The sequence below is a fragment of the Saccostrea echinata genome, unplaced genomic scaffold, assembly GCF_033153115.1.
Source record: "Saccostrea echinata isolate AGI-Se365-2 ecotype Australia unplaced genomic scaffold, CSIRO_AGI_Sech_v1 ptg000030l, whole genome shotgun sequence".
In the NCBI taxonomy this organism is placed as follows: domain Eukaryota; kingdom Metazoa; phylum Mollusca; class Bivalvia; order Ostreida; family Ostreidae; genus Saccostrea; species Saccostrea echinata.
The window spans coordinates 3,755,910-3,772,227 of record NW_026889779.1 but is presented as its reverse complement, the minus strand read 5'-3'; the positions used below and the strand labels follow the sequence as shown (position 1 = coordinate 3,772,227).

Genomic DNA, 16,318 nt, shown 5'->3' with positions numbered 1-16,318 from the left:
TTTTTTTTTTACCCAGTCGCGCAAATACTAATTCCCTTTTTCACTTTTGATATTTTCCCTGACCAAAATCTGATCAGCACGGACTAAGTGTATTTGAGTGCTAGGCTGTACGATGAAGTGACAACGTGTTTACTGTTGAGTTTTATGGAGTTTATTACTTTTTTGTGATGCTTATTTCAATAAATGGAATACAAGGTGTAATCACTCGGCATGTGCACATCTTCGAATGGGTACAGTGGTCTATTTCCAGGTATGAATAAGTTTACATGCGTTCGACGTGTTCTCTCGATATGCATCAATTGTATTTGAATGCCATGTGGGCATGCATGGCAAATACCAGAATACGCTGGTTGGTTGGTTGTTCCGTTTTTACAATAGATTATTGCAAATTGTTTGTACGAGTTTTACTGTGAATTATTTTCAAGTTTAGTATGCATATATTGGTATGCTTTAAAAAAAAACACGCGCAACTACGGTTTTTCTTCCAAACTTGCAATTACAAAAGTATATTATTCAAAACGGTAATTATTCATAAATATCTTTATGACTGTTTTTATCTGTTATGGTTTTAAAATGTTTTCATCAATTCATGTGTTCCCAAATACTTTACTATCGGAGATGTGCACACCTCGATAGCCAAACCAAAAATTCACTCAAGTGTAACGAGGACACTGGGGTATATATCGTTACAATAAGACAAGGTATCGGAAAGAAATATGGCGGAATACGGCTAGTTGGTATAAAACAAGTCGTACATTAATGCAAATGTTGTGTTTTTAAGAATTCATGTCAGCTTTAAAGTACGTATAGCTTTTGTTCAATGTCATCTGAGAAGAAGCAGACATTCCAAACTTTGGAATATTTTACTAAATGACAAAACCAATGACATCCCATTCGCACAAAACATCATTTTAATCGATTGATGTCAGAAATGAAGTGCTCAGAACGAGAAAAAGTTTGTTTGTTGTTTAACGATCCTCTCGAGAATTTTTCACTCATATGGAGACGCCACCACTTGTCGATGGAGAGCTGCAAATTCTGATCTATACTCGGCACTCAGGGCCATTGAGCAGTGAGGGATCTATTTCGTACCAGCATCTGCTGCGACAAGGGACCTCGGTTTATACGGTCTCATCCGAAGGACCGGTCTCTACGCCCCACAGTGAAATTCGAACCCGCGACGCAAGGATCAACTCCTTACTACGCGACCTTAGAACAGACGCTCTACCACTGCGCCACTCGGGCGACAAAAAGAAAAAAAATAAGGAAATTGATGTAGATTTATCTGTCGTGCTCTACGATTTCTGAAATCAGGTAATTGTTAAGTTGCTAGCACACAATTTAAAAAGAAAAAAAACTTCGATGAATCAAAATTTTAAAATTTATGAATCTGGAGTAGCTGTAGATCTGTAGCTCGCTGGTCTGAAAAAAAAAATAGAAAAGACGTAGAGACTTTTGTCAGTATTTTTTCGGGGAGCTTCAGTTCTGTAGCTATAATTTGAAGGAAAGGTAAACTAGTCGGATCAAAACAAAACAACTACATTATACAGGCCCTTAGGAAGCAATTTCAGTTTGGGGGGGAGGGGGGGGCACAGCCATACATTTTCAGTTGAGGGGGCACTATCAACTACCAAAATTTCTTGACAAGCAAAAAAAAAAAAAAAAAAAAGCTCATCAGACGTTTTTATTGAGGGGGCACAAGTATATTGTATCTATGTTTTCTATAGTAATCTATATATCGGCAAAATTATTGGGGGGGGGGCACGGCCCCCCCGTGCCCCCCCCTCCCCCGGTTCCTACGGCCATGTTATAGTTGTTAACTTTATTAAAATTATAAACCTTATTTAATTAATAATTTAAAAATATTTATTTTATTGAAACCCTTTATTTTTATATTTTTAACAGCTTCATCCTTTTAAACTCTTACAAAAGTTCAATGATATAAAAACGTGAAATGAAAACCAACAGTCATAAACGATATGTAAATAATATTTATTTGAATCAACAAAATAGACATAAGAAACACAGAAGTATTTAAATTAAAAAAAACTGAATGGATTCCCTTCAAAATCTGAAAATGAAAATAATACCAAAAGGTTAAAATGATGAAAGAATTTTAAGAAATTGAATGATTTACAGAAGTTGTAAAATTCAGAAAAAAAATTTAACCATCACAAAAATTTGGTGAAAATGGCCGTTGAAAGAGTGGACTCAAATATCTTAGAAATGATTTCTTTAATATTTATTTAAACTAATAGATATACACAAATATTGAAAGTAAAATCACTAAGGACATGCCAAATAAGTAAACCGAAAGAAGTTTGCATTGATTTTCATTGTGAATGTATGGGAAGACACGCAAGTTTATAGTCAAATTACATCTACAAGTGAATACTACATGTAGGTATTGATAAAGGAAATTTACTTATTGTTATCCAACTTGTGCATGTGTATTATCCTGTGCTACAGATGACATGACAAGTAAATAAGTAAAATATGATGAACTTCCTACTTCGTTTCAAATCGTTACGATCTCTATACAAAACAGCTGATAATCAATTTGTTAAACGGTTGATTTAATACAAATCAATTGTTGTCTAAGCATTTTGGTGATTTCATCAAGAGTTCCAGTTTACCGCACTTATTCGGTGTATACTCTGCTTAAAGAGGGTGTATTCTCTATGCGATGGGAAGGTGGCGGATATACCTTTTTGTCCCCCGCTTTCGCGAAAGGGAGGGGACATTAAATCTCATTCGTGTGTCTTGTCACACAAAAAACCTTTGTTATAATTTTTCAATGAGAAGAGAAAGGGCTTTCATATTTCACATGAACATTACTTGTGACAAGAATTTTCCAAATTCTACGATTCTGACCCCTTGACCTTGAAGTTTGACTTTTCAAAATTTTAACTTTGCTTATAACTTTCGATTGAGAAGAGAAAGGGCTTTCATATTTGATCATGACGTGCATTACCTGTGACAAGAATTTCCATATATACTATGATTTTTTACCCCTTGACCTCGAAGTTTAACCTACCTTTCAAAAATGTTATCATTACCTTAAATTGGTCATAAAATTTGAATGAGAAAAGGTAGGGCTTTTATGTTACATATGCATATTACCTGTGACAAGACCTTTCCGAATATATTATGGTTTTTGACCCTTGACCTTGGAGTTTAACCTACTTTCTAAATTTCAAAAAAAATTATCTTTGCTTACAGCTTTTGAGTTGAGAAGAGACAGGGTTTTCATATTTCACATGTGCATTACCTGTGACAAGGTGTTTCAAAGAATGCTATAATTTTTTACCCCTTGACCTTCACCTTCATGTTTGACCTAATCTAAAAAAAAAATAACTTTATTGATTACTTTTGAATGACAATCAAACGTTATAAGCAAAAATAAAAATTTTGAAAAGTGGGTCAAGGTCACGGAGTTAAAAAACAGTGTACTTGGAGATCACAGGTAATATAAATGTGTAATATGAAATCCCTATCTATTCTCATTCAATAGGTATGAACAATTTAAAGTACAGTTAAATTTTTTCAAAAGTAGGTTAAATTTCAAGGTCAAAGTCACTGGGTCACAAATCAAGGTATTTTTGGAAAGGTCTTTTAGAGGTAATGTACTTGTGAAATATGAAAGCCTTATTTCTTCTCATTCAAAAGTTATGACCAAGGTTAATGTTTTTACAGACAGACTGACGGACAGACGAATGAGATTTAATGCCCCCTTGCTTTCGCAAAAGCTGGGGACAAAAAGATGCTTGAGTTTCTAATTGATAATATGTGTTTTAAGTCAGGTATTCCAACAAAAACCAAACTGGAACTTAACTCTGGTTTTGTTAACTCTCACAAAACAACCTTTTGAGCCACTAGAGTCAGCAGATTTAAAGTTCTTGACTCTTAAGACTGTTTTTCTGGTAGCCATTGCTTCAGCGTCTAGAGTGAGCGAGATTCATTGCCTCACTTTAGATGATGGTCACTTCAGAATAGAGAGGAAAGGGATAAATATGTTACCAAATATGGAATTCTTGGCAAAGACACAAACGATAAATAGACCTTGGGATCCTATTTATATTCCTGCATTTGATTCATATGCCACAGATTCAGAAGATTTAGAACTATGTCCTGGTCGTGCGCATTGAAGATTTATATCAATAGAACTAAATTGATTTGGAAGTCAAAAAGATTGTGACCTACCAACAGAATAATCACAAAGAAGCATCAAAAGACTCGATTGCGAGATGGATAGTAAGCATGGTTCGTTTCGCGTATGATAATGCAGAATCCTCAACGTTAAATCTAGTTAGAGCACATGACACTAGGCGTTTGTCAACTTCCTGGGCATTGTTTTGTGGGCTTCTTTTTTTTTCCTTTTTTTTTTTTTTAGTTTTATTAAATATATATTCATTTGTATAATATTAAATGATATACACAGACAGTTCCAAGATAATATGACAATACACTGAGTCAACTAATAAATAATATCAACCTAAATTGATACGTTAATTAACATTGTTTAGTACACAGGGCGTATTACTCTTCCATCACGTCAATTCAACTGTTTATACTACTATATTCAATAAGAAATAAATTATTAATAATGCCACCAACATCTGTATAAACCATATATGTATATATGCACAATACACAGTAATAGATACATAAAACTCAGAAAGTGAAGAAAAATTTGGGGGGAAAGGGAAATTTTATGCATATATAATTGATTGTTTATTTTTTTTTTGTAATAATAGTAATATAACCTACACATATACAAACATGACCGTTGTTACAGTGGGAATTTCTAATAAAAAAAAGAAAATGAGTCCATCACTCCCACTGTAACTAGTATCGAGGGCCAGGTCACCCTCCAATACGGGTCTTTTTATGTTATAGTGCTCAACAAAAATAATTTTACTTGAGTATTTTTAGAAAAAGGAGGAAGAAAAAAAAAACAAAAAGCAAAACAAATTTTCTGATTATATGTATAATTTTTTCACATGTAAAATTTGTATCATGCATTACCTTTTAGGGAAAAAATGAACTTAACATTCATTTTAAAATTATTTTAATCATAAAGTTTCCAGTTACTATTGTGTGTGAGAAAAATGACACAAGCAAATTAAAGTAACCTAAACAGTAACTATTGTAGTAAGTGTGTCAGCAGATATTGCCTATTACTAGTATTAGAAATACATAGGATTTTGAAAAATATGATTCATTTTCTCCCTTAATTGAAAATTTGTAAAATCATGTGATTGTAATAGGAAATTTGATTTCATTTCATTTTTAAAAGAAATTTTAATACTTGAGTCATTTACTTTTAGATTCTCATATTTAACTTAATTTCTTGTTTTCCATATAACCCATTTATAGATATATATTAAGGTATTAACAAAAGTTCTTGGAATTTGCGGTTCCTTCAAGTACCCTAATACATGTATTATTGTTTGCTGATCAAATGATATAAAAAACCTTCAGTTGTAACACATATTTAATTATGTCTTCTACTAACTTAAGTGTTGGTTCAACTTTTGTGCAGTGAAAAAGAGGTGTTGTTGATTTTCCCTATGGTTTTTACACAAGTTGCATAAACCAGTGGAAAGTCCGATTTTACTTAATTTATCTTCAGTATACAATATATTATGCACACTTTTCCATTGGAATTCTTGAATTTTCTTTTTTACTTTTACTCTTGAAATACTGTCCCAAACTAAATTCCACTGTATGTTATTTTGATATATTTTTCCCATTTTTCTAGACTCTTTGGAATTTTTTTCTTATTTAATATTTTTTCTATGTTTTTTTAACTTGAAATCATCATTATTTACCACTTTATTAGTACCTCTGTGAATGAGTAAATTATTATTCAATTTATAAGGGAGTTTTATTTCGTTATTGGATATTTTAAGTTGTTTCTTTTCATTATTTGATAAAAAGATTTAGGAATGGCTGCTTTTATTTTACTATATTCAAAAATCCAGCATCTTTTGTCTAATAATTCATTAAAAATAGTGTCATTGTATTTAAAACAGTTTTTCTCATCATTCCAAATGTCTTTAATTTTTTAAAAAAACACTTTTAATAAATGATTCAACATATAGGGCTTTCCCATTAAATTGTATAAGTTTATTACTTGTACTATGATTGTATGTCAAATCTATTATATTTACCACGAGTCAAAACAGAAAATTACAGACGTTCATAGCGCTATTCGTCTGCATTTCTTTGGAACAAACTATCACACAATGTTCGGAACTCTAGCTCAATGGGTATTTTTATATCTGTATATCTTACTGAGTATTTTAACAGATTCAATACTTAAATAAACTAGATTTCTTTCAATTCCAATTCATTAAATATGCCAATTTATGAGTGTATTGTTACAAATATGATTCTACATGTATATATCTGCCATGTGATTGTACTCTTGTATCTTATGTGTTTATTTAGATGTTAATTTTATATGCCCATATATGATTGTAAATATGTGTTGATGCAGGACCACAATGAAAACTAGCTTTATGCAACTAGTGTAATCCTGGATAAATAAAGGTTATTAAGGTCTTCCGTTTCCAACGGAAAACCTTCTACTGATTCTGTTGTTTCTTTTCCACTATTATTATTAATTTTTTTTTCTTACCGATTTTGTGCAGACGATTTCTCGAGAACGCCTTGATAGATTTTCACGAAACTTTCAGCAATGATGGCAAATTATCTGAACTTTATGCGTTTTTTTTTATTTTGTCGTCGTCACTTCTGGTCGCGAGATATGGCCAATTTTCCATTTTTAGAATTGCATTTTGTCCGCGAGTGTTCTCAAAAACGGTTGGAGATTGAGTCTTGAAACTTTCAGGGATGATAGATTGTGACTCTTAGATTTGAGAAACCTGTATAGCTTTTGTTGCCGTGACGCCCGTTGTCCACCGGAAGTAGTTTAAAAATATGCAAATTTTCATTTTTTTTCTTATTGGAATGTTTTAATAGAGGCAAATAAACTGTTTCGAGTCATATTATTTCCACCGGAAGTTATTTCTTCCGAACCGGAAGTAGTCGAAAAAATGCTCATTTTTCCTCGAAACTTTGAGGGATGATTCCTCCACACTCAGTGAAGAGTTAAAAGTCATTTTGACTACTTCCGGTCATACTGGAAGTGAATAAAAAAGACCGGAAGTTGTTTGAAATTAATAGATTTCACTCTTTTATGAGTTGTTAAACAATTCTGAAGAATTATTATGAATATTTTTTACATTTAAAGTTGTTTTACTTTCTTTTATCAATCAAAATTTCCCAATCAAGATTTTATCAGAAAACTAACGGAAGACCTACTCGTTGCTCGCAACGAGATCTCATCTAGTTGTTATTCTTATTTTTCCTCCCATATTTTGTGCACGCTTTTTCTCAAAAACTATTCAGTGGTTTTCAGTGATTTTTTTCAGGGATAGTGGACATTATTATGATCTTTGTGCGTTTGAGGAGAAAATTCAAAAATTCCTTTTCGGTTCCATGTAATGGCCAATTTTCTGATTTTAAATTGGATTTTTGTCTTCCTATCTCCTCTAAAACGGCTAAAGATATGAACTGGAGACATGTCAAAGATGATAGAGCATAACTTGCAGATGTTCTGACGATTTTTTTGTGCGTCGTCGATGGTTCCGGTCACCACCGGAAGCGAATGTCAAAAATGGATTTTTTTTCAACTTTTTTGTTTTTCAATATTTTTCTTTGATATTATTAGGGTTAGTAGAAGCTCTTCCAAATATGCCTAATATATAATTTGTTTTAGAATTGATAAATACAAACTCTAGATATTTGCATTTTAAAATTTGAAGCGGGGTAAAAATGGCGGCTCCTTAACGCTTGTTACTTCAAGCATTGATACAAAAATGATTGATGGTAAAATTGCGCTGGTGTAGTGGTTTCCATATTGAATTTTAAAGCAAGCGATCTGGGTTTATTCCCAATTAAGTCTGAATTTTCTTTCTAATTTCTTAGTTTCAATTTACGTTTTCATCTTTATAAACGACATAAAGCGTTTTTTTTTCTTTGTGAATTCTGCGCTATTCTCATTTTTTAAAAGAAATCTTTAATATCCATGCATTTAAAAGACCCATGTAATATTGTAGGCGCCATTCCTACAGGCATATATAAATTTAATTTTACATGCAAAGAATATCACATTATCAGTTGTCTGAGCAAGATCTCGAACACGGTAACAGATTAAGATACCAAACTTCTATGAGCAACAGACCCTAAGATGTAGACAAAACCATTTGAGTTCAGAGCATCAGTCGTCACTTCTGGTCGTCACAGGAAGTGATCAAAGAAATCGAAAATTTCAACTTTTCTTTTTTAATTAAAAATTGCATCACTTTATTGTATCTTTTTCGCAGATTCGAAAGATGTTGGTCCCACCGGAAACAAAAGCGACAACTTCCGGTTATAAGAGAAAAACTAAATAATTTGAATATTTTACTTTCCCATAAATATTCTTTATAGATTAAGTATTTGAAATGAATTTTAAATATGTTATTCAGAGTGCAAATGTCTAGGGTAACCTTAATTAGCGTTCAAAAATTCACTTCCGGTCGCGTGTTTTTCTGTCCTCAAAATGAGAAATTTTCTGAGCGAGATCTCAAAAGCAGGTAAAAGATTAAAAGACCAAACTTTTATGAGTAATAGACCTTGAGGAGTAGGCGAAACCATTTGGGTTAAACGCGTCAGTCGTCACTTCCGCTTGTCACAGGAAGTGATCAAAGAAATCCGTTGGATTTTAACACTGACGATCAGGATTAAATCTCCAGTGTCTGAATTTCTTTTATCACTTTTTTCAGCTTGAATTTTCGTTTTTATTTTCAGAATCGAACGGAAGACCTCTCATTGCTCGCAATGAGTTTCTAGTTATTATTATTATTACCGAACAAAGAGAGATTGAGTATTTCTTCTCGACTCTCTGGCTCAAATTTTGACTGAAATTCGCTATATGCGATAAGTTCTTTTTTATAAAAACTAGACATGTTATTTAAGGAAATTTGAGATAAATCCGAACAAGTGCATAAGTAATATTCTTAACTTGGGTGTATATCTTTACTTGAAGACCTTACTGTACAGCCTTTAGCTCTAGCCAGTTTATGTGTTTCTGTTGATACTGTTGGGGCCAGACCCCTGACGTCTCCCAGTTCTCCAGATGTGCTCCCCAACCCTGTTTATAGGTATAACTGTATGGGACGCATGTGTAACCTTCCCTTCGGAACAAGATAAATGCATGAAGCCATCAGTCCTAACAATTGAGAATCACTACTGCTTGAGTGTGTTGACTTATTGATAAAGTCTGCACAATGTCTAGAATACTCTGAAACCTGGATTCTGTGGGTGTTGCAATGCCCTCCCATGTGTACGAATTGCGCCCCGTTATTAGCAGACCTATTTTTGTATTTATATGAAGCAGAATTTATTCAAAGACTTCAACATGAGAAGAGGAAAACGCTTGCTGTGGCCTTCAACTCGACATTTAGATATACCGACGAAGTATTATCATTTAACAATTGTTACTTCCATTCATAGGTTCGATTCGATATATCCCAGTGGACTTGAAATAAAAGACACTACAGAGTCTGGTCTGACACATCTGTTTTATATTTGGATATTTTCTAGAAAAAGACGTTAATGGTAACCTAACAAGAAAATTTTATGATAAATGTGATGACTTAAACTTTTCTATCCTCAACTTCCCTTACTTATGCTGCAATATACCCTTATCACCAGTATATGGGGTTGATTCGATACTCGAGGGCATGCTCTACTTTCAATCAATTTTTAAATTTTTAAAACGAGGCAAGCTATTAACCAACAAGTTGATGAAACAGGGATATCAACAGCCCAGTTTGAGGTCATCATTTCGCAAGTTCTATGGTATACAATGACCTTATCAGCAAATACAATCCATCATTTGGTCAAATGCTGACTCACGTTTTTCATATTAATTGTTCAGCTGTTATTTACACACTGACTTGTCTACGGATTTTTCCGTTTTCCCGATCATGACAAGGAGCACACGGCGGGTGTTACCGGTCGACAGGGGGATGCTTACTCCTCCATGTCAGCAATTGCCACCTCTGATGTTTTTGGAGGTCTGTGTTTGCTCTGCTTTCGATATGTATTGTTTAAATGGACTATAAGCTTGAATACTGTTCGTTAACTCCATTTTTTATTTAAAAGATACTGGAGTTTCTCATTTACAATAATTATGTAGTCTCTGGGTACCTTTGGTCTGCCAACAATTTCGATGGGTACTAATTGTGATCCTTTTTAGCATAATTTATTGAAGACTCCTATACGAAAACTCTGGCTGTGACCTTTAACTCACACATTTAGATACAATGTGTATCGACATTTTTTTTCAATAATAATAGTCACTTTCATTTATATGTCAACTCCATTAATATCCAAGTGCAGTATAATTTAAAAAAAACACTACAAAGTCTGTCTTATCTGTTTCATATTTGGATGTTTTAATGTCAATAGAAAATAATGGCCACTAAATAAGTAAACTATTTTACAAACCGGATGACTTCAGATTTCCAATATCAACTCCCCATATTTATATAGTAATATTCAAAGCGTCAGCTTCATACGGTGTTTATGTCTCCCAGCTGATTCGATACGCAAGAGCGTACTATGAGTACGATCAATTCAAAGGTGGTCCAATATACCTGTGAATACGATACTTGGCGTACTAATGCCACATGATATTTGTTTCAGTTATTAATTCCAACTAATCTCCTTAACTTTAATCTTTGCTTTTCTAACTTTGAAGTTAGCTAACTTTTATCTTTGCTTTTCCAACTTTGAAGTTACCTTTTCATACGTTTAAGTCAGCATTTCCTACTTGTGTCACGGCTTCGTAAATTCTTTGTTTGTTTGTTTGTTGTTTTTTTTTTTTTTTTTTTTTTTTGCTAACTTCTACATGTCATTTGTAAGGCCTTTGTTTTTGGCTTACCTGAGCTGAAAGCTCAGGTGTGCTTTTCTGATCACATTTTGTCTGAAGTCTGTCTGTAAACTTTTCACATTCAGAACCACTGGGCCAATTTCAATCAAACTTGTCATAAAGCATCCTTGGGTGAAGGGTATTCAAATTTGTTCAAATGAAGGGTCACAGCCTCGTTGAAGGGGAGATAATTCAGAAATGGAGAAAATTTGGTGGCATGATTTAAAAATCTTCTCAAGAACCACTTGGCCAAAAAAGTAGAAACTTATAGGAAACCTTCTTTACTTAATGTTCAAGTTTGTCCAAATAATGACCCTTGGGGTAGGGTGGGGCCACAGTGGGGAATCAAAATTTTACATAGGAATATAAAGGAAAAAATCTTTAAAAATTTTCTCAAGAACAGTAAAGCCATGATAAGTGATTTTGATATGGAAGCATCAACAAGTAGTGTAGATTCAAGTTTGTTCAAATCATGATCCCTGTGGCTACGTAGGGTGGGCCACAATGAGGGATCAAAATATTTTACATAGGAATATATAGGAGTAAATCTTCTCTAGAACATGTTTAGTCATATTGATATGGAAGCATCCTCAGGTAGTGTAGATTCAATTTTCTTCAAATGATGACCCCGGGGGTAGAGAGGGGCTACAATGGGGGATCAAATTTTTACAAATGAATATATATGAAAAAAATCTTCAAGAACAGCAGAACTGCTTGTTATATTGATATGGAAGCATTCTTAGGTAGTTTTAAAATCAAGTCCCTCCCCCCTTCCCATCCATGTAGACTTTTCAATACTACTTGACTGATTAGTGTTTTTCCCTAGCCAATGAGCTCAGGTGAGCGATGTGGCCCATGGGCTTCTTGTTATACTTAATTTGGCTACTGAATGTTCCTTTCACCTGATCAATACCTAGGGTTCACGACGGTTGTGACCTGGCAACAAGGGATGCTTACTCTTCTTAGGCATCTAATCCCACTTCTTGAATTTAAACAGTGCATAAAATTAAACTGATAAAAAATTGTTTGTTTGCATTAAAAAGAATAATAATTGACGCTTCATTCGAAGATCGAACAAAAAACTTCTCGATTCCAGAGTACTAGTGCTTTGGACAGGTAACGCAAGTTATGAACAGGGGTGCATCTTCCAAAATTATGAATTCCATTGCTCCTAGGCCTGGATCAGGCGTTCTGAAAGTACCATGGGGCTCTATTGATTATATAGTGAAAATGGTTAAATCTTTGAACATCTTCTCTCTTCCTTGGTATTTAGCCGATAAACTTGCTGCGTAGTTGTGATGACCGAGTATGCTCCTTCCAAAATTGTGAAATTCGTGGCCCCAGGGTCAGGGATTCTGGTGTTAAGGTGGGGGGGGGGGTCTATTGATTATATCGTGGAAATCTTTTATTTCCTTGATTTTTTCCTCTTCTCCTGGGTCTTCAGTAAGAAAACAATATGCATGGAAAAGGGGGCATATTGCTTTCATCTGTCGGTTAGTAGAAAAGTGTTGTCCATCCAATTTTAAAGATGAAGGATAAAACAAAATATTGACACTAGACTTAAAAAGACATTTTGTTGGCTCAATATCTTTAAAACCTTTGCTATTTAGTACACTGGTGTCCTCTTAGAAGTCCATGTCAATTTCCCCTAATGATACTTTCTATTACGTTTGCTTCTGACTAGCAGATCACCGATATTTTTTTTCACTTTCATTACAGGCATTCTTAATAGATCTTGCCGTTATTTCATTGCATTTATGTCTTTAGGAATGTCTATAAATGTACTTTTAAAATTTCATTATATGTTCCTATTCTATGTGACGGTCATTTCATTTATATTTCAAAAGTACAAATTTGAGTTATTGAAGAATACCATGAGGTGAAAATTGCCACATAGACTTCGTCACACTCAAAAAAATATTGATTTCTCAATCGTACAATAAATCCATATGATCTCTTATGTATACTTATGTTAAAATATATATATGAGGATACCAGTTTAATCAAGATTAGATACAGTACTTTTGGGATTTCTTTTAATCAAACACGTCGGTTATCACCTTGTTTTACTAACAAAAATTTACCAAGTATGTATTACTTAATTTATTGCATTCTATTTTCAGTTTACGCTACACACATTTCAAAAATACCTGGTGCGTATTTCCATCGTCAGACATGAAAGAGATGATGAGGTCTCTGTTGTCGAGTTTCCTATTCGGGCCACAACTTTCATAGCAGTCACCGCCTACAACAATAGAGAAGTGACCAAGCTTAAGATTAATAGTAACCCCTATTCGAAGGGATTTCGTTTTCCTGTGAAAAGGTCATTGCATAAATATCCTTTGAATTTTTCTTTAGATTCTCGATCTATTTTTTTAAGTGCACATATCTATTTAATATAGTATTCAGGAGACAATATGATTTTAGTTGACGTATAATCAGGGGAAAAACTTTAAATTTTAGACTGAAAAATCACGCCTTTGAACATTTGGATGCTAAAGAACTAAGAATGGTGACACTTGAGGATTCAATGAAAAGCTCAGTGTATAATCACCTAGGAAAGGAGATTCCGGCTTTTCCACAGTGAGTGTCCTTTTTTGAAAATTTATGTAATTAGTCAAAAAGTTGATAACTCTCATTGTTTACTTTTCTTTTTACGATGAACATCCTTCTACAAAAAAGTTAACTTCTAAATTTCTTACGTACAGTAGACCTGAAATATTTTTAATATGAATCAATTACTTTTGTAATATTTTTCAGTAAACCAAAATGTAACTATTTCAAAAGTTTGAAACATTTGTAAGCCTTGTATAACAGGAAAATTTCAATTGAAATTACCATTTAATTGGATACACGGGGTTTAGATCACTTAGGTCATTCCGTCGTGCATGATTCATAAACTGTTGAATATTTCGACTTATGCTATTGCTGTATGGACATTTTTTAGGATTCGAATTCAGGCCGAAAAGACTTTACGTCTTTGAAAATCTTTTCCTTTAGCAGGAAAACTATCATGTCCTGTGTTTTTTCCTATGTATTTTACCTTGATTATATATATATATATATAGAGAGAGAGAGAGAGAGATAGATATATACATGTCATTTATGTCTTTTATTAAAGACTTTCTATCCCAAGGAAGGAAACTTTTAAGATTGGAGGCTGTTGAAAATAATCCAGGACATTTTGATTCTGTTATTCATATGACTTTCACAGCGTCAAGTCTGGTCCTCATGAAAGAGTAAACTCCATGCCACTAAGTTCTGAGCTTGTCATATGAGAGATTATTAATACAGCACTCGGGTGTTTAATCAGTTTTTAAGCAAAAGAAGTATAACGTTAGGGATTTCTCCTATTATTTCTTAGACAAATTATTTTCAAATCTACTGCTATACGACACCCCCTCACATTCCACAAATAAGGTGGTTTTAATTCAGCAAACATGTAGGCTAAACGTCAAACGAATTATTTTGTGATAAATAAAATTCAACAACTACGATATCTATGAAACGTAAAATCAAAGAAAATCTTATGAAGGAAAATTATTTTGGCATCATTTATTAACCTATGGGTATTCCTATAGAAAAGGGCATTAACTACATAAATTCATCCTTTGTTTTGCTGAAGTTATAAATAAGCTTTTCATGATAATGTAATCTTATTGCAACATTTTTGATGCAGTTTAACAAATAATTACTTCACATAGATACATGTAATGTTCATTTTGAAAAGGATGTTTTAAACTTAATTTCATACTGCTATCTGTTTCTGTCCGTCGTTATGCGTTAACATTTTATTATTTCAGGATCTTCTCTAGAACTGCTGAACAAATTACAACCAAATTTGGCATATAGGATCTTTGGGCAAAAATAAATAAAATAGTAATTTTCATGTTTTCTCCCCCCCCCCTTTTGAACCCGAGGGATGGGACAAAAACCATCACAACTGATCCTATAATCTTCTCTACTCCTGGACATCAAGCACTCAAATTGTTGGCTTGATTATTTTAAGCATTTGAGCCTTCTACTAAAATTGAACCGGTCACGGTAGCCTAGTGGTAAGGCGCTCGCTTCGTAATCGGGAGGCCAAGATTCGATTCTTGTTTGCCGCACCTTGTCACCTAAGTAGTGACTGTTCCTTCGCCAAGCTCCCGGCACTAGAAGTGAAAGGTAGGTTTTTCGGATGAGACTTTAAAAACCGAGGTCCCGTGTCACGGTAGGCGTTGGCACGATAAAGAACCCTCACTGCTCAATGGCCCTGAGTTCCAGTAAAGGTCTAAATTTGAAGCCCTTCACCGGCATACGGTGACGTCTCTATGTGAGTGTAAAATTCTCGAATGCGACGTTCAACAATCAATCAATCTACTGAAATTGTGAACTCATGATTTCATTGTCGGGGGTTACGATGTTCGGGGAGGTAGGCTATTGACCATTTAGTGAAAATGCATAAATTGTAAATCTTCTTTCCACCTTTATATTTAGCAGACAAATTAAGTTCATAGACATGATGAGCAAGAGTAAATTTTTAAATTAATGGAACCTGGGTCAAGGGTTCTGGTAAGGTAGTGAAAATGCATTTATTCCCTGAATCTTCTTCTCTGCGATTGGTATTTAGCGGACTTAGGGCATGATTATGATGATCGGGAGGTCGTGAGTTCGAATCTCGGCCGCGACTGACCTAAGTCGATAAAAAATGGGTAGCAACTGTTCCTTCGCCATGCGCTCGGCACTTTGAAGTGAAAGTTAGGGTCCTTCGGATGAGACCTTAAAAACCGAGGCCCCAGTTATATACCGGGGTATATATATATATATATATATATATATATATATATATATATATATATATATATATATATATATATATATATATATATTCTATTTTTGAGTCTTTTTAGTTATACATGGCTTCTAAGTTTCGAGTGCAGGTGCTGTGTCATTTCCTTTTTATTGTGATTACACTAGTATAGTAGAGCTGTTTTGTGTGGTTGTTTTATGATCATGCACATGTATAAGGAAAATATCAAAACATTAACTAACTTTTAATCTCATTTTAGATTTCCATTAGATTTATCCATCAACAAAGACAATCACAAAGCAAGTGAGTCAAAAACTTAAAAAATAAATAGTTTTCTTGACATTAAAATGGAAATTAAATAAAGTACAAGACTCCTAATTACAATTTTGCTTCATAAATCGGTGATTTAATTACAGACCAATTTTTTTTTTACAGATCATGATTCTGGGTCTGAAGACAGACCTGCAAATGATAAAGAAATACAAACTGATATTACAATGGCAGATATGAATTCTTTTTGCTGCCTCCTAGCATAT

The 16,318-nt window shown here is 33.6% G+C and overlaps 1 protein-coding gene across 1 annotated transcript in view; it reads left to right on the top strand.

Moving 5' to 3' along the window:
- Positions 1-16,102, top strand: part of LOC133196117 (T-box transcription factor TBX6-like) — an 84,849-nt gene extending 68,747 nt beyond the window's left edge. The window contains exons 3-5 of the mRNA XM_061332055.1: positions 13,114-13,313; positions 13,454-13,573; positions 16,042-16,102. Of these exons, the coding sequence (XP_061188039.1) occupies positions 13,114-13,313; positions 13,454-13,573; positions 16,042-16,102 (381 nt within the window). The remainder of the gene's footprint in view (positions 1-13,113; positions 13,314-13,453; positions 13,574-16,041) is intronic.
- Positions 16,103-16,318: the final 216 nt, after the last annotated feature.